At 35.5% G+C, this 19,948-nt stretch overlaps 1 protein-coding gene across 8 annotated transcripts in view; it reads right to left on the bottom strand.

The window, feature by feature from the left end:
* Positions 1–19,948, bottom strand: part of DZIP3 (DAZ interacting zinc finger protein 3) — a 99,088-nt gene that overhangs the window by 20,821 nt on the left and 58,319 nt on the right. For all 8 annotated transcript variants that reach the window (XM_043594077.1, XM_043594082.1, XM_043594076.1 and 5 more), the window contains 5 exons: positions 16,657–16,682; positions 14,264–14,429; positions 12,768–12,863; positions 12,477–12,604; positions 1,962–2,030 (listed from right to left, as the gene is read on the bottom strand). In XM_043594077.1, coding sequence (XP_043450012.1) covers positions 1,962–2,030; positions 12,477–12,604; positions 12,768–12,863; positions 14,264–14,429; positions 16,657–16,682 — 485 coding nt within the window. The remainder of the gene's footprint in view (positions 1–1,961; positions 2,031–12,476; positions 12,605–12,767; positions 12,864–14,263; positions 14,430–16,656; positions 16,683–19,948) is intronic.

Genomic DNA, 19,948 nt, shown 5'->3' with positions numbered 1-19,948 from the left:
AAGAACAGGAGAAAAAATAAATTAGAAAATAAATTAGACTCCAACAAAATTAAAAACTTTTGTGTTTTAAAGCACATTATCAAGAAAGTAAAAAGACAACTCACAGAATGGGAGAAAATATTTGCAAATCATGTATCTGATTAAGGACCTATATCCAGAACATGTGTAGAACTCTGAAAACTCAACAAAAGACAACCCAATTTAATGCATAGGGGCACTTGTACCCCAATGTTTATAGCAGTACTCTCAACAATAGCCAAATTATGGAAAAAGCCTAAATGTCCATCAACTGATAAATGGATAAAGAAATTGTGGTTTATATACACAATGGAGTACTATGTGGCAATGACAAAGAATGAAATATGGCCCTTTGTAGCAACATGGATGGGACTGGAGAGTGTGATGCTAAGTGAAACAAGCCATACAGAGAAAGACAGATACCATATGTTTTCACTCTTATGTGGATCCTGAGAAACTTAACAGAAACCCATGGGGGAGGGAAAGGGAAAAAAAAAAAAAAGAGGTTAGAGTGGGAGAGAGCCAAAGCATAAGAGACTGTTAAAAACTGAGAACAAACTGAGGGTTGATGGGGGGTGGGAGGGTGGGGAGGGGAGGTGATGGGCATTGAAGAGGGCATCTTTTGGGAAGACCACTGGGTGTTGTATGGAAACCAATTTGACAATAAATTTCATATATTAAAAAAAAACAATAAATAAATAAATAAAATTTAAAAATGGCCTAAGGATTTGAATAGACATTTCTCCAAGTAGATACACAAATAGCCAACAGGCACATGAGAAATATTCAACATATTTAATCATTAAGAAAATGCAAATAAAAAACCACAATGATCAACTACTTCACATCCACTACAATGAGTAAAATGAAGACAGATAATCTAACAAGTATCTGTGAGGATGTGGAGAAAGCAGAACCCACATGCATTGCTGGTGGGATTGTAAAATGTGCAGTTACTTGGAAAGTAGTTTGGTAGTTCCTCAAAAATTTAACCAGAGTTTATTACATGTCTCAGCAATTCTACTCTTAGGTATACACCCAAGGGAACTGAAAACCTTATGTTCATACAAAAATTCACTTACAGATGTTCATAACAGTATTATTCATAATAGTGAAAAAATGGAAACAAATGTTCATCTGCTGATGAAAAGCTCAACAAATTTTAGTATATCCCTAAAATAGAATATTATTTACCCATAAAAAGAAATGAGTACTGATAACATGCTACAATATGGATGAACCTGGAGAACATTAAGTTAAAGAAGTTAATCATAAGAGGGTATTTATTATACAATTATATTTATATGAAATGTCCAGAATAAGGCAAATCCAGAGCAACAAATGATAGATTAATGACTGACAGAAGCTAGGGGAGGGGAAGAGGAGTGATTTCTAATGTATCCAGAATTTCTTTATGGTGATAAGAATGTTCTGAAATCATACAAAGGTGATGGTTGTATACCTCTGTGAACATCCTAAAAGTCAATGAATTGTATAACTTAACACAGTGAATTTTATGCTATGTTTACTGAATCTAAGTTCCCAAAAAGTTACCTATAGGCAAAAATATGTCAATGAGAATAAAACTCAGCCAGTTTCATAAATCAGTCACACCTAGCACTATTAAGCGATAAGAACACATAAGCTCTAGTCCCTGGCAAGCTTATTGTGGCACTACAACTTTGCTCATCTAATCTCCCTCAGCAGTTTTCTAGGGCCAGAACTAAGGCAAATATATGTCCCAATTTGCCTAGGGCACTTCCAATTTATAACTGTTGTCCCAGTGTAATTATTAATAATGCTAATGCTCAATTTTATGCTCTAAAGTGCCCCAGTTTGGATAATAAATTATATGGCTACCCTGGCCAGAACATGCTGAGTGGAATACCTAAGAGTTTCAGAGATGCACATATACTAAACCAAATCAACAGCCAAGTTTATACCTTTTCATGGAAAGTTGCTCCTTAAGATTCTTGATTTCATTATCTTTAGCGTGGCTCTGACGCTGTAATCTAAGAAAAAATGTAAGTCATAAATATTACAAATTGTCATTAATACAGTCAGAACAGCTCTACTTGTAGCTGAGGAGGGACTAAATATGACCATTTTGAGCCACAAATATGAAGCCTGAAAATAGACTCCTACAACTAGACCTGCTGCAATTTATCTTCCGATGTCTGATTTACTGACTTCCCAAAGAAAGTACTAAGGTTGAACCCCATCAATTAGAAGCTAAAGAGAACTTGTACCCCCACTTCAAAGACTCAGAAAAATGTCTTTAGCTCTTTGTACCTTAGTTTACCCACTAGAAAACACCAATGGTATGTTTTAATTTTCTAGGCCTGTGATAGAACTGGTAAATTTAACTTGATTACAAAGTTATTATGTCAAGTCATACAAATTCATACAAACTATTAAAGGGTTAAAGTCTGAAAGAAACCTGATATTAAATATAAAAGTAGAGAGGCTGTGTGCAAATAAGAATTTTAATTAAAATAGTAAATTATAACAGGGGAGTCACCGACATCACCTAATCATGGGAAGACTGGGTAAAAATAAATCAGAAAACATCATTTGCAGTTAGCTTAAATATTAATATGCAAGAAGCTACTACGAGAAGTGAAAAGTAATACTTTTTAGTTGATGTATGTTCACAAACCATCTCTGATACTCCTTCATTGTGTTGCTGTATTTCTCCTCACAACTAAGTTTTTACACTAACCCATTAATTTGCTACAATATGAAGACATTTACAGCAAAAGCGCATTTCTCGTTAAGTCTCTGATATGTTGAGACACTTGAGATACATAGGAATTCTGGTTAATATAAATTATTGGAATGATAGCCTTAAAACAATGACTTTTTTATTTTTATTTTTAAATATATATTTTAATGTTTATTTATTTTTGAGAGAGAAAGAGACAGCATGAGCCGGGGAGGAATAGAGGGAGGGAGTAACAAAGAATCCGAAGCAGGCTCCAGGCTCTGAGCTCTCAGTACAGAGCCCCACACAGGGCTCAAACTCATAGACCATGAGATCATGACCTGAGCTGAAGTCAGATGCTTAACCGCCTGAGCCACCCAGGTGCCCTAAAACAATGACTTTAAATGTTGGTTGTATTGCTTACTATTAAATTTCAGAGATTACCCACTCACCTTTACTCCAAGCTTGTTAGAAGCTATAGAGACTTATAATCAATGTTCTATTGAACTAAAAATGCAATGAAAAGAAATCAGGTCTGTTTCTATACAAAAAAGATCATGTTCTCAAGTAAAGAATAAGAAAGACAAGCTTTGTTACTCAAGCAAGGTATGCAGGAGTATGTAGAGAGTTGAAAAAGAGGTAATAAGATTTTTTAAATTGACATCCTCCTTTCCTTTGTATGCTTCCATTTTGTCAATATTTTACCTAACTATAGTTTAGAGGGCAATAAAGAGTTGAAAGAGCTTGGTGGGGAATTCAGAAGACCTGGATTCTCAAATAATAGAGGATAAGGTAGGCATAGTTTCTATCATCCAGCTTGGATAGGAAACAGCTATCTATGTTCAAGCAGTCATAACTTCTTAGTCCTATTTTCTCATGAATAACATTAGAGCAGGATTAGATGTTCTTTTCTGACAGATCTCAAGTTACTCTGGCTGGCTATCATGTTTCTTATATGGGTTTTACTGACAGTGTTACTTAACATTTATTAAGTGCTTATTGTAATTTGTGCAAAATATGTTGTTATTATATAAATCTTTCTGCTAATTCTGCAATTATCATCAACAAACATTTACCAAACATTTAGTGTAGGACTGACATTGAATTAGGCCAAAGAAACAAGATTTCTTTGCTTTCCAATAAGCATCATGTTCTAAAGTAAAAGAAATCAACATTTTATAATTTAAAAATACTTATACATTTATCATATACTTTTGGGACATGTTCAAGTGAATAAAACAAAGGCTTAAAAGCTATATGAGAACACACACTGTGCTTGCTCATGTTTCCGCTCAGCCTACATGCCCTGTGTTTTCTCCCATCTCATTCTATGTAGTCGAGGTTCAATACTATCTTCAATGAAGCTCTTCCTTATCACAACAATCAAAAGTACTCTTTTTACCCTACAAAATCCCTATTAAGTATAGCTCCACTTGACAGTTTACATGTACAGCTGGGCCTTGAACAACATAGGGGTTAGGGATGCTGATAGCTATCCCTGACAAACGCAGTTGAAAATCTGTGTATATAACTTCTGACTCCCCAACAACTTTACTAATAGCTTACTGCTGACCAGCCTTACTGATAACGTAGTCAATTAATACATATATTGTATGTTATATGTATTATATCCTATACTCTTACAATAAAAAGAAAATGTTACTAAGATCATAAAGACAAAATACATTTATAGTACTGTACTATATTTTTTAAAAAATTTTGCATATAAGCAGACCCACATAGTTCAAATCCATGTTCAAATGTCAACTGTACTTTTTTTTTTTTAAATTAAGCCTTTTGAGATAATCATAGATTCATATACAGGTGCAAGAAATAATAGAGAGAGATCCCATGTACCCTTTACTCATGTTCTTCAAATGTTAATGTCTTGAAGAACTATAGTATAATAACCAGTATTTTGAATAGTGATACAGTCAAGACACTGAACAGTTTTATCACAAACCTCATTTTGCTCCCATTCCCATTTCCTCCTTATAACCTTGGATCACTAATGTTTTCCATTTTCATCATTGTGTCATTTCAAAAATTTTGAGGGGTACCTGGGTAGCTCAGTCAGTTAAACATCTGACTTCAACTCAGGTCATGATCTCATGCCTTGTGAGTTCTGGCCCCACGTCAGGCTCTGTGCTGACAGCTCAAAGCCTAGAGCCTACTTCGGATTCTGTCTCCTCTCTCTCTGCCCATCCCTCACGCGTGCTTGCTAGCTCTCTCTCAAAAAAATAAACATTTAGGGGCACCTGAGTGGCTCAGTTTGTTAAGCGTCTGACTTTGGCTCAGGTCATGATCTCACGGTTCGTCGGTTCGAGCCCTGCGTCGGGCTCTGTGCTGACATCTCCAAGCCTGGAGCCTGCTTCTGATTCTGTGTCTCCCTCTCTCTCTGCCCCTCCCCTGCTCATGCTTTGTCTCGCAAAAATAAATAAATGTAAAAAAAAATTTTTTTTCTTTTGTAAATAAAAAAATAAACATTTAAAAAATTTTAAATTTGGAAATTTTGTCATTTCAAGAATGATATAGGAATGGAATCAAATAGTACATAAGCTTTGGGGATTTGCTTTTTCACTCAGCATAATTCTGTCTGCAGAGTCTGTAGTGTTACCATGGTTTCATTCCTGATGGTGGTGATATGTGTCTTCTTTTCTTTGTCAGTTTTGGTAGAGGTCTATCAGTTTTATTGATATTTTCAGAGAAACAGATTTTTAATTCATGAATTTTCTTTATTGTTTTTCTCTTTGCAATTTCATTAGAAGTAATTGCATTACTTCTAATATTTATTAATTTAATCTGCTTGTTTTGGGTTTTTTTTTCTTTCCTTTTTCCAGATTCTTGAGGAGGGAGCTTAGATTAGTTTGAGACTTTTCCTTTTTTCTAATGTGTACAGTTGGCACTATAAATCTTCTCAGAACTGCTTTAGCTGTTTCCCACAGATTTTGATCTATTGTATTTTGATGTTAATTCAGTTCAACATACTTTTATTTCCCTTAAGAACTCTTTTTTGACCCACGGATTAATTAGAAGTGTTTTGTGTAGTTTCCAGCAGGAGATTTTCCTGTTATCTTTATATTTTTAATATGAAATTTATTGTCAAATTGATTTCCATACAACACCCAGTGCTCATCCCAACAGGTGCCCTCCTCAATGCCCATCACCCTCCCTCCCACCCCCATCAACCCTCAGTTTATTCTCAGTGTTTTTTTTTATTTTTATTTACTTATTAAAAAAATTTTTTTTAACGTTTATTTATTTTTGAGACAGAGACAGAGCATGAACGGGGGAGGGGCAGAGAGAGAGGGAGACACAGAATCTGAAACAGGCTCCAGGCTCTGAGCCATCAGCCCAGAGCCTGACGCGGGGCTCAAACTCACGGACCGCGAGATCGTGACCTGAGCTGAAGTCGGACGCCCAACCGACTGAGCCACCCACGTGCCCCTATTCTCAGTTTTTAAGAGTCTCTTATGCTTTGGCTTTCTCCCTAACTTTTTTTTTTTCCCTTCCCCTCCCCAATGGTCTTCTGTTAAGTTTCTCAGGATCCACATAAGAGTGAAAACATATGGTATTGGTCTTTCTCTGTATGACTTATTTCACTTAGCATCACACTCTCCAGTTCCATCCACGTTGCTACAAAAGGCCGTATTTCATTCTTTCTCATTGCCAAGTAGTATTCCATTGTGTATATAAACCACATCTTCTTTATCCATTCATCAGTTAATGGACATTTAGGCTCTTCCCACAATTTGGCTATTGTTGAGAGTGCTGCTATGAACATTGGGGTACAAGTGCCCCTATGCATCAGTACTCCTGTATCCCTTGGGTAAATTCCTAGCAGTGCTATTGCTGGGTCATAAGTAGGTCTATTTTTAATTTTCTGAGGAGCCTCCACACTGTCTTCCAGAGTGGCTGCACCAATTTGCATTCCCACCAACAGTGTAAGAGGGTTCCCGTTTCTCCACATCCTCTCCAGCATCTATAGCGTCCTGATTTGTTCATTTTGGCCACTCTGACTGGCATGAGGTGATATCTGAGTGTGGTTTTGATTTGTATTTCCCTGATAAGGAGCGGTGTTGAGCATCTTTTCATGTGCCTGTTGGCCATCCGATGTCTTCTTTAGAGAAGTGTCTATTCATGTTTTCTGCCCATTTCTTCACTGGGTTGTTTTTCGGGTGTGGAGTTTGGTGAGCTCTTTATAGATTTTGGTTACTAGCCCTTTGTCCGATATGTCATTTGCAAATATCTTTTCCCATTCCGTTGGCTGCCTTTTAGTTTTGTTGGTTGTTTCCTTTGCTGTGCAGAAGCTTTTTATCTTCATAAGGTCCCAGTAATTCATTTTTGCTTTTAATTCCCTTGCCTTTGGGGATGTGTCGAGTAAGAGATTGCTACGGCTGAGGTCAGAGAGGTCTTTTCCTGCTTTCTCCTCTAGGGTTTTGATGGTTTCCTGTCTCACATTCAGGTCCTTTATCCATTTTGAGTTTATTTTTGTGAATGGTGTGAGAAAGTGGTCTAGTTTCAACCTTCTGCATGTTGCTGTCCAGTTCTCCCAGCACCATTTGTTAAAGAGACTGTCTTTTTTCCTTTGGATGTTCTTTCCTGCTTTGTCAAAGATGAGTTGGCCATACGTTTGTGGGTCTAGTTCTGGGGTTTCTATTCTATTCCATTGGTCTATGTGTCTGTTTTTGTGCCAACAGTTTTGTTTTTTTTTTTATTATTTAAAAAAAATTTTTTTTTTCAATATTTTTATTTATTTTTTTGGGACAGAGAGAGACAGAGCATAAACGGGGGAGGGGCAGAGAGAGAGGGAGACACAGAATCTGAAACAGGCTCCAGGCTCCAAGCCATCAGCCCAGAGCCTGACGCGGGGCTCGAACTCACGGACCGCGAGATCGTGACCTGGCTGAAGTCAGATGCTTAACCGACTGCGCCACCCAGGCGCCCCCAACAGTTTTTTTTTTTTTAAATACACTCTCCCATGGTCTTTTAATTGATATATTTAGATCATTTACATGTAAGGCAATCAGTGATGTTAGGGCTTAAGTCTGCCATTATTTTTTGTTTGTTTCCTGTTTCTTTTTTCTTACCTTCTTGTGGGTTATTTTAACATTTTTTTTTTTTTTTTTTTTTTTAGGATTCCATCTTGACTTATTTATAGTGTATCTGAATACATATATCTCTGTAGCTTTCTTTAGTGGTTGCACCAGGTATTACAATATGTATATGGTAATCTACTGGTATTGATATTTTCCTTACTTTCATATAGGTCTCTTTATCCTCTACAGTTTTAAAATATAATTGCTGTACTTCCTCTACATAAACTTCACTAAGATGGTATTATAATTTTTGATCCAAACATCAAATATGATTTAAAAAATTAATGAGAATAGGATGGACTCTTATTATTTACCCCTCCCTTTAATCACTTGGATGTTCTTCTTTCCTTTCGGAAGTTCTAAGTTTCTATTATCATTTCCTTTATGATTATACACCTTCCTTTAGCTATTCCTTAATCATAGGTTTAGTAGCAATGGATTCTTCTAGTTTTTCTTTGAGACTTGTCTTTATTCACCTTCAATCCTAAAGGATATTTTTGCTGGATATAGGATTCAAGACAGTTGTTTTCTTTTAGTTTTTTTTTTTCTCCCAGCACTTAAATAATGTGCCACTTCCTTCTGGCCTCCATGGTTTCAGATGAGAAATTTGATTCATTTGAATTAATGTTCCCATGTGTGTTTTCTCTGGTTGCTTTCAAGATTTTTGTCTTTAGTTTTTTTGCAATTTAGTTATGATGTGTCTTGGCATGGATTTCTTTCAGTTTATACTACTTTGGGTTCATTCAGCTTCTTGAATTGTAAATTTATGTATTTCACCTCATTTCTTTTAATGCTTCTCCCTCCCCCCCCCCACACTCTCTTCTCTCCTTCTGAGATTCTGACAAGAACTTATTTTATTATTGTCCCACAAGTCACTGAGACTCTGTCCTCTTTTTTATCTTTTCCCTAGTTTATCTCCTCTATGCTGTTAGACTGGGTAATGTCTTTTGTATTTCCTCAAGTTTACCAGTTCAATCCTCTGTCATCTTTATTAGTGATTATATCCAGCAAGGTTTTTTTTTTAATTTTTTTTTTAGATCTTTATTTACTTTTGAGAGAGAAAAAGAGACAGAGCATGAACAGGGGAGGGGCAGAGAGAGAGGGAGACAGAGAATCTGAAGCAGGCTCCAGGTTCTGAGCTGTCAGCACAGAGCCCGACGCGGGACTCGAACTCACGGACAGTGAGATCATGACCTGAGCCGAAGTCCGAAGCGTATCAACTGAGCCACCCAGGTGCCCCCAGCAAGGTTTTATTTGTTATTGTACTTTTTAGTTTTATAATTTCCATCCTTTATTATATATTTTTTGTAAGACTTTCTACGTTCTCATCTGTTTAAAGAGATTTCAATTTTCTTGTTGAAGTATTGTTATGATGGTCACTTTAGAATCTTTGTCAGGTAATTCTCAAATCTGAATCGTCTTAATGTTATCATTTGTTGACCAGCTTTTCTTTTTCATGTTCTAATTGTCCTCATTCTTGGTATAATGAGGATTTTCTATTGTAGCCTAGATATTCTGGGTATTATGAGACTCTGGATTCTAGTTAATCTTTTTTTAGCAGGAAGACCCCCTGTTGCTGTGTAGTGTGAGGGCTGAGTGGGTGTGTATATTTAGCTTCTCATCTGGCCCTGCTTACAACATCCCACCAAAATTGTGGACACTGACACACTGCCTCGATGCAGATGGGTGGTGTGGAAGTTCGGTCCCCTCAGTCCATGACATTTCCCATGAAAGTGAGGCACCAACTTACTCTGCTCTTTGCCTCAGCAGGCTTTAAGATCAGCTTCCTGCTCGGCCCTACTGACACTAGGGAAGGAGAAAGCAGAGGGATGACTCATATCACTTTGTTTCTACAGGATGGAGAGCAGGGGCTCCCTGTTGGGCCCCTGTGGCACCACCTGGGGTGAGGGGAGAGAATAGAGTGCCAGCTAGCACCAAGGGTGGAAACTCAGCTCCCCATGAGGAGAATAGAAGTGAAACCCATATTGAGTAGTTCCAAGTTAGATTACCTTAAGTTTCATTGATGCTGAGTAGAGGCAGAGGCTTAGATTGCTGCTAGATCACATTGACACTATCCTGGCAGAGGAACTGTAACACTACCTACTTCTGTCCCATGGGGAATGGAAGACCAGCTGCGATACTACCTCAGTAAAGAAATCTGGTTTGTGCTATCTGCTATCATACCACCTGGTTCCAAGGGGTGGTATGGGACCATTGGTGCTTGACTAGAGTAAGTTGGATAGTGCCAAAAAAGTTTTCTGTTGTTATATTTTCCTTTTCCTGATCCTTTGGCTAGAGCAAACAGGCTTTTCTTGGGCTTCCCCCCACCACCTCTGCCTATTGGCTATTCCAGGTTGGTGATTTCTGCAGCACTCTGTCTAGGATATATAGGAGGAAATAAGGAAAATTCATGCCATATCATTCCTCAAGTACCAAAGCTTCTTGACAGTCTGCTTTCTTCTACCTTTTAGAGCTTCCTATGCTTGTTTGTTGTATTATATCTTGGGTAGTTTAGTAGTAAAAAGGATGAATGGCAAGGAATAGAGCTACTTCTTAGTAGAACTAGAAGTCCCTCTGTTATAAGTAATTTTAAACCCTTCACATTAATCTCTACTCTCCATTAGCTAGCAATGTCTGACATGTGTTGGTATCTTCTACATGTGCCTTCCCTAATTCTTCTCACACAGTAGGCCCTTGATAAATGTTTGTTGAATATTCTACATGGAGGGCTCATTGTATGAAGATATAGGCGTCCCCTAAAATGGTCAAGCATACAAGGGCACCTGGGTCAGCTATCAGAGTTGAGGAAGGATACCCTCAGATGGTAAAGGAGAGAGACAGCTCATCTGCATGGATGACATTACTTTTCTGATCTCTGATACTATATAACACATATCTGGATTGGTCATTGCCTTCTAAGCTAAAATACAAAGTTTTGAACCCTGAAGTGTGGGTTCTTAAGTGACTGTAGCCAGTTTAGATTTGTCCAAGCTACCTTAGGTCTTCACCTCCTTAAACTTGAAGGATCTAACTCCAGCAGGGATAAGTTACAAAGTGTTTGTAACTGATACTATGTTGCTAATGCTACAGCATCCAGTTCTTCCTAAAAATTCCTTCAAGGATGAATGATATAATATGTGGGAGAAAATTTAAGACTTAAATCTGCCAAATATTTCTGCAACTCCATAATTAGTATTGTAGACTCCTTATTCTAAGATATTCCCTAGAACTTGTCTATTCTCCCTACTAGCTCTAGCAACTAATGGATTTCAAATTAGACTTCGTGGACAACTGGTATCTGTTGCATTACTATTTATTAAAATAATGTGTTATAAATCATGTTATTATTCCAAATGATACTGGTTGGAGATAGTGATTAGTATAAAAAGAGTAAAGCAAGGCCACTCATTTTCTCCTATTAAGTCAGAATTTTTAAGTCTTAGATATTTAATACTTAAGATTGTTAAGGGATGGGAATGCAAGCTGATGCAGCCACTCTGGAAAACAGTATGGAGGTTCCTCAAAAAACTAAAAATAGAACTACCCTACAACCCAGCAATTGCACTACTGGGTATTTATCCAAGGGATACAGGTGTGCTGTTTCGAAGGAACACATGCACCCCAATGTTTACAGCAACACTATCAACAATAGCCAAAGTATGGAAAGAGCCCAAATGTCCACCGATGGATGAATGGATAAAGAAGATGTGCTATATATATATATATATATATATATATATATATATATATACACACACAATGGAGTATTACTAAGCAATCAAAAAGAATGAAATCTTGCCATTTTCAACTACATGGATGGAACTGGAGGGTATTATGCTAAGTGAAATCAGTCAGTCAGAGAAAGACAAATATCATATGACTTCACTCATATGAGGACTTTAAGAGACAAAACAGATGAACATAAGGGAAGGGGAAACAAAAAGAATATAAAAACAGGGAGGGGGACAAACCATAAGAGACTCATAAATATGGCGAACCAACAGAGGGTTACTGTAGGGGGTGTGGGAGGGGGGATGGGCTAAATGGGTAAGGGACACTAAGGAATCTACTCCTGAAATCATTGTTGCACTATATGCTAACTAATTTGGATGTAAATTAAAAAAAAAATTAAAATTAAAAAAAAAAGTACATACAAATAAAAAAGATTGTTAAGGGAAATGAGAGTGTTGGGAAGGAGGAATCTTCAGGAATTTGATTTATTTTCAATCTCTTGGTCTTGGAACACAAAAACTCTGAGAGACCAATATAAAAAAGGATTCAAGTGATTTCACAGTGTCTTTGAGGAATGTATTCATCATATGCTATAAAGAAACAGCAAATCATTGGTCATATTTTTACAAATTAGAATCATGATCTGAAAGTTAATTATCTTTCTCATGTAATTCTATTATAATTACACTTGTTCAGCCAATACATGTAAAGCTTGATATACAGAGTGAGCCGTTGCTTATTTTTCAATGCAGCTGGCAAGACAAATATATAGTTGGTTTTTAAGCAAGTACAGACCTGTAGTCAGCTATTCTTAATGTGTAGTCACAATGCCACCTAGTGGCTACACAAGGATTATCTTTTAAAAATGGTATTCATTAAGGAGCAAATCCAGAATTACCTGTGAACAACAGATTTGCACTTACTTGGAAACCTTATTGATTCCAAAAGCCACTTGTTGGTTAAGAGATGAAATGATTTTGTCTTTCTTCTTAATCTGCATTTGGTTTTCTTGCCACCGAAAAGTCACTGTTTTCAACTGTCTTTTGAAATCCTGATGAAAATGAAAATTATTATTTCATAGTTAATTCTGTTCAAATCACCAGATATTGAAAGAAAAAAGAAAATGTGTTCTTAAAAAAAAAAAGAAACTACCATTGAACTGAACAACTGAACTACCTCTGACTTGCTTCAGATATAATGGCAAAAGTACTTACTTCACACTGATAATGCAATTTATAAAGCTGCCTTTGCCGAGCAAGCTTCTCCTTCTCAGTTTCTCCATATTCTGTGGTTACTTTGCTGGTTGAGCCCTAATGAGCAAATGGAATACACATGCCTTATTTTCCTCTAAAAAGAGCTCTAAGACTTTAAAGGAGATTTAAAGTTGCCATCTAACTCCTACTCATGCTTATGTCTCAATACAAACATCACTTCTGTGATTAGTTCAGATAAACCCACCTCTCCCCAATTACAGCATTCACTAAATAGTACCACAGGTATGCGTCTACTGCTGCTACTAGTGGATAACATTATCTGCATGCTTACCATATTTTTAAGGTTTTTTTTTTTTTTTTGGTAACTTTTTGGTTACTTTTGGTAACTTTTTGGTAACTTTTATTGTTGTAAAGTTTATCTGAGGTAGACACTTACTCCCATTTTAGAGATGATAAAACTGTGAAGTACCTCATCCAAGGTTACACAGAAAGTAGAGAAGCCTGAATTCCAACTCAGGCAGTCTTTATTTCCAAACACTTAATTATTACTCAGTACTACCTTAGCTCAATATTCAACTTATCCAGCAGATTGTAAACACTACAATCACAGGAACAATGTCTTAGCATAGCTCTGACAAAAAGCATGTGCTAAATGTTTTTTTGAATATATGAGGGCGTTAACATTTTCCAAAATGTGTGTGACATTTTTATTCTATTTTGGAGTTCTCATAGCTATTGAATGAAAACCAAAGGCCTCATATTTAAACTTTAGTCTGACATCCAAAGCTAAGAATACGTCATTTCAAATAAAATATACTAATATCCTAATATTCTAATTGCAATGGTAAAAAGAAGATAATGACAATTATATGAATGTTGTACTATCAGTCAGAGAATCATTTTTACTAACCGTACCCTTAGACAATCAATATTCCTATGTACTATGGAACAGGTTATAAAATTACCTTAGTATAGAATTCTCATTTAAATCAAGTGACTAAAAAAAAATCTGTCTTTTGCTTTGTCGGATTTAGTGTTCTGCTGAGCACTTAAATCATGTTCACATGTACCTTCATATATAGGAAGGTCATTCCCAGCAGTGACCGCTACAAGGAAAGGTACCAGAGGGGGGAAAAAACCTGTTGTATGTTAATATTTTTGTAGACATTTCATGTCTATAACCAGTTTAATTTTTTAAAAATGCAAGTACCTTTTTTTAAACAAAACTATTTTTCTCATGAATGTTAATCCAAGTTTTTTTTGCAAGGAATGCATTTATAATCAACACTGCCCAATAGTTAAATCCAGGAAATGGTTTCAGAGCCAAAGTGAAAAGTTTCAGCTCCTAAGGCTCTTTTTCCCTCTATCCCTCTGACCCTCCCTTCTTGTTTTTTATTGCCCCTCACAAGCACAGCATAAAACACTAGGCTAACAGTGGTTAACGATGGTTTCTAGAAAAAGGAAGGCAGGTCTGTACCCTCTCCACTCAGGCTTACCTGCTCTATCATGTCCAGAATATGTAATTCATCCAGACTATAGAACTTGTCTTCTGTTGCAGAATCCTCTTGAATATCACTTGCATCATCTTTCATAAATCTACTGACTGGGTGTAGATGTGCTTGCTCTTTCTTCAATGGCTCTTCCTTTCCTACCATATTTGGGCTACAGCGATGACAATCAATGTAATATTTTATAATGGTGTATAGTGTTTCTCATCTAAGCCATTGTTTCCCTAATTAATATTATATTAGTCTCATGAGAAAGGAGGGTTCATGGCCAAAGCAAGTTTAGACCATGCTTATACTGTGTATTTCTCTTGATGATTCATAATGAATTTATCATATATAAGACAGCACTCAATCAAGGTACCTATTCGGTTCATCCTAGTGTTTTCAAGAATTATGAGACCATAGAGTTCATATTTCAAATTATAATTATTAACATCAGTTACTTTGGGAAGCAATACTTTGGGAAATACTGACAAGCATTTCTACATCTGCTATATTATTTTATCATCACAGCATTCTTGAAAAGTAGGTTGGTTTAATCAATTTCATTGCTTAGGTCCAGTGTACATTTAAATAGTGGGCTGCAAATATCAACATAAAGTAGATTTAAAAATGGAGATTCTTTGGTAACAGGACTTAAAAAAAAAAACTGTAGTGGTAACATGGATTTCAGTAACTAGAAACCACTAAAAAAAAAGAATGAAAATACTGTAAGTGCAATGATAATTAACTCATTTTTATACCTATGTCTAAAATGTAAATGCATGCTACTATCCTTTCAACTTGGTGTAGTGAGTGGCTACAAATTTCCTTCCCAATCTCATTAAATGGTAACAAGAAATAGTACTTTTACTTATACCACAATATAAATGACATGATTAGTGAATAGAAAATCGGTAACTCTAGGATACGTTATTACTTCTTTTAGGCCACGGAGACCTAGAAAACAATATGGCATCTCATGCTTGTAGAGTAACTTGTAAAACACTATAAAACACTCATTAGGTATCACTGAGGTATTCTAGAATGACTCAAACATTTTGGAAAGTTCAATGAAATCAAATGCTTGTGTAGACCACTGGTTCCCAAACCCAATTTTCCAAATTACCTGAAGAGCTTTTTAAAATTATATTTTTCCAGGTATCCTGACAACTGTAAATACATAGATGAATCTGTATTTTTGAAAAGCTATAGAAGATTATTCCTAAATGTTTAAAGTTTAATAATGACACTGTAATAATATAGGAAAATGTTCTTACAGTAAGAGATGCAAACTGAAGCATGTAGAGGTAAAATTACATGATATTTGGGACTGAAAACACCAACAAAGAACAAAATGTTAAGGGAAAAAAGTGAAGCAAATGTGGAAAAACAGTGTAATTGTTGAACCGGGATGATTAGGTACATATATTAAAGTGATATATTATTTTTACTTTTGTGTATATGTGAAAATTCTCATACAAAAACAAAGCTCCCTGGGTGATCTGATGATCATTCAGTTTGTGTCTACACTATAGGTAAAATAAGCAAAATGATTGATAGCACTGTATGATTCTTTAGTAAGTTATTTTTATGGCTTCTAGACATGGTTTGAAAAAAGTAGAACAAAAAACTATCACTCTAGTGGCTCAACTCATTGACAGAGAAAGTGAAAATTCATCCTTGGATGATGAACTATTAGCAAGTAGATCACATCCATTATCAATGAGAAAATATCAACTACAAGTGATGACTTTCAAGTTAAAATATGTTCTTGCTACCATTTTAAAGATATCTTAATAATTTATGTCCTCACAGTGAGTTCTCCAAAGTTACCAACTTTCAATTAAACTTTCTGTTGGGTATAATGAGCCTCTTCATTACTATCTCCCTTACTTCCATCCACTACTGCACTGTCATCAGTCACATAGTTGTATAACACAGTGATCTTGAGACATTAAAAGGTTTCCAGTAGGTTAAAAATTCACGGTAAACAACTGGAATTAAAAACCACCACCACCTATGCATTAATTAAACAAACCAAAACAAAACAAACTTTTTGGAAAGAGGTCATTAGGACAAACACTGATCTGTTCTCTAAGGTTAATTCTTACTTAAATTTAGATTTGACTAACCACAATCTAGACTATATTGTAGAAGATTTTATGCTGGATCCAAATTAGTCTTTGACTTTTCAGTAGCCTTACAGAAAAATGGTGAGAGATTCTATTCTCCCAAAGTAAATGATAATTTAACTTTTTGTTATTCTTAAGTGACAAGTTATTAAGAAAAGTAACTGTACTTTCTTCTTTCAGAACATTTCCCAAGGCAAGGCTGTGTCATACTGGCAAAACACACTTTGAGAATACTAGGAAAAATTTAAAAATTAAATAAATACTTACACTTGTTCTTCTTTTGATTCCTTATTCTGAAAAACAACATCAAGAATTAGTAATCTATATCAACTATGCCAGTACAGCACAGTGATGTGACTGCATTTAGGTGTTTCTCAACCTTTTTTGACCACAACCAAAATAAGAAATATATTTTACATCATGATGTAAATGCACTTATTCAGAGATCTTTATCCATGAATATAAAACTGAAATTGAAGTCACACTAAATAATCTTTACCCAGATTATATATGTTATAGACTGCAAGTTTATGCTTCTCCCGAATTCATACGCAGAAACCCTAACCCCCAATTAAGGGGGAAATTAATTAGGAAAGTAATTAGGTTTAGATGATGCTATGAAGTCCTCATGATAGAATCAGTGCCCTTTTAAGAAGAGACCAGAGAGCTAGATCTCTTGCTCTTCTGTGTGCTCTCTCTCTCTCTACTTGCTGTGATGACACAGTAAGAAGTTACCATCTGCAAACTAAGAGGGCCCTCACCAGACACTGAATCTGTTGACACCTTTATCTTTGACTTCCCAGACTTCAAACATGTGAAAAATGTTTCTTGCTTAAAGCACCCAGTCTATGGTAGTTTGTTATAGCAGCCCAAACTAAGACAATACATAATGAACTCTGAAACTTTTTTTACTCTTACTAATTCTATTTATTTTATAAAATGGTAGTTGTGACCTGCTACATTGATTTTGTAATCTACCATTGAATCATGAAATAACTTAAAAATCACTGATTCAGATATTGAAAGTAAATATTGGGGTTGAGTTTGTACCTACTGGTAATCTTGGGACAGGACATGTATAATTCTCCTTTATGGAATACTATACTAACTGTAAGAGTTCTTGAAAATCTACATACAAGGTAAAAGCAGATTGATATATTAAGAAATCTTATAGAAAAGGAAGTGTCAAGGAGATCACAATTGGAAGGAAATGTTAAAAAACCCTAAATTTTATGTTCATTAAAGTAAAACTATAAAAGCTACATAGTAGATAAAGGTAATATCAATGATACTCAACACATATTAATAGTATTAATCGCTCTTCTACATTACCCTATTAACAGTATTAATTACTTTTATATAAATTACAATGTTAACTTCTACCACCACCTCTTGTTTACAAGAAACTTTTGGATCTCCTTCCCCATAGATTCCATGATGTATTTACAAATTTGTTCTGCTTTATTGCCTATAAACTAAGAGAATTTTGCATTTCAGCATCTGATCAATGTCCTGTGCCAATTTGATTCTACAATTTAGAATTATCAACTCCTACCTTGGTTCCAGTATACCTGAATAGCTGAACTGAAAGACATTTATTTGCTTGTTCATAATGAACATCTAGTGTAGCTGCATAGTTTCTGAAACTTCTTTTTACTTCTTCCCATGACAACTTTTTGTCAACACATGCAGCAGCCTGTTTTACATGCATCTCAGCAACTTCCTTGCTATAGACAGCACATCCAATTTGAAGGGCTAGATTTATTTCCTGCCATGTTTCCTTCCTTCCCCAAGGCATCATCACAAAGCCTTCTATTCTTCTGCCATCTGCTTTACCTCCCTTTTCTATTCTTAACCCTTAATTCCCCTGGGTGGGAGGTAGGAGTGGGAAGGAGGAGCTAATTAACTCCCAAAAGAGTTATTTATAATTTGGATATATTAGAAGCTAAATACTAAATTCCTAACTGAAGAAAAAGTAACTACAATGTCTCTATATATACTGGTTAGAAGTTATCTGTACTGTCTCCTCTATTTGCTATACAAATATTTCTTTTTCATCATATTCTTCCAGAGTCCCTGAAAGATCTTTTCAGGACTTCAGCTAATGTTAGGTAGAGATATTACAAGACAAATAATTAACAGAGGACACAATTTCATTCATAGAAACTTTGTTGTTATTCTGTATAACACAAGATAATTTTTTGTATGCTAGAATTTTTCATGAGGAAAACTCATTGGAGGATGTGATGGACTTAGCTAGACAACTGGTTGCTTACACTATAACTAGACAATTCTTTGTATCAATAATAATGAAGTATATTAATAGGACTACTATATATGAAATAGTCATATGCAAAAATTTCAGCGTTTTTAGGTCCCATACTTTAAAATTTAGATAAAAGAGAGACCTCTCTTCTAATGTTCACATCTTTATAAAATTATCTTATTTTCAAAGTATCTCAACTTCTTCTAAAAAAATAAATTAGAAAAAACTTAGGTCGGGTGCCTAGGTGGCTTAGTTGGTTAAATGGCTGATTTTGGCTCAGGTCATGATCTCACACTTCATGAGTTCAAGCCCCGCATTGGGCTCTGTGGTGACAGCTCAGAGCCCGGAGCCTGCTTCTGATTCTATGCCCCTCTCTCTCTCTCTCTCTCTCTCTCTCTCTCTCTCTCTCTCTCTCTCCCCCTCTCTGCCCCTTCCCCACTCATGTTCTCCCTCTCTCTCAAAAATAAATAAGCATTAAAAAAAAATTTTAAACTTAGGTTGTTATAAACAATAACAAAAAACTTCTTGACATTTAATAAGACATTTTTATTTTATTTTTTAATTTTTTTTAATGTTTAGTTGTTTTTGAGACAGAGAGACAGAGCATGAATAGGGGAGGGTCAGAGTGAAAGGGAGACACAGAATCTGAAACAGGCTCCAGGCTCTGAGCTGTCAGCACAGAGCCTGATGTGGGGCTTGAACTCACGGACCGTGAGACCATGACCTGAGCCGAAGTCGGACGCTTAACTGACTGAGCCACCCAGGCACCCCTAAGAAGACATTTTTAATATTATTAGCATATGATTTTTTGAGTCGTGTTTACATTTATTTTCCATTGTGTTTATTACCTGTTTCATTTCAATTTGACATAAAAGTTGGGTTTTCCATTTAACTAGAATTGAAAATCTGAACAATCATATTTTAATTTGTTGTAAGAGACAAACTACATACCTTTGGAACCAAGAGTTATAGTCTGACAGTTGCAGATTTACTTGCCCAGCTTTCTGTAGTATTAGACCTGGGATTTACTAATGTTTTGGTAAGAATTAAAAAATATCAGTTAAACTAATAGATCAGTCTGTGTTTTATTATATAAGAACTGACCAGTAGTAAGTCTTCTTATTCATGTCTTTTAAAAACATATCTTAATTTTCAAAATAACTTTTGAGTGAAATTATAAATTATAATAAATGATTATGATAAACACGAAAATTATATTGATATTTTATTGATCACAGCATAAATAATCTGTATTCTGTTCTTCACCTAAGCATTTTGTAAATTTACCTTGTG

Source organism: Prionailurus bengalensis, chromosome C2, assembly GCF_016509475.1.
Source record: "Prionailurus bengalensis isolate Pbe53 chromosome C2, Fcat_Pben_1.1_paternal_pri, whole genome shotgun sequence".
Taxonomy (NCBI): Eukaryota; Metazoa; Chordata; class Mammalia; order Carnivora; family Felidae; genus Prionailurus; species Prionailurus bengalensis.
This window is presented reverse-complemented; position numbering and strand designations above follow the sequence as displayed.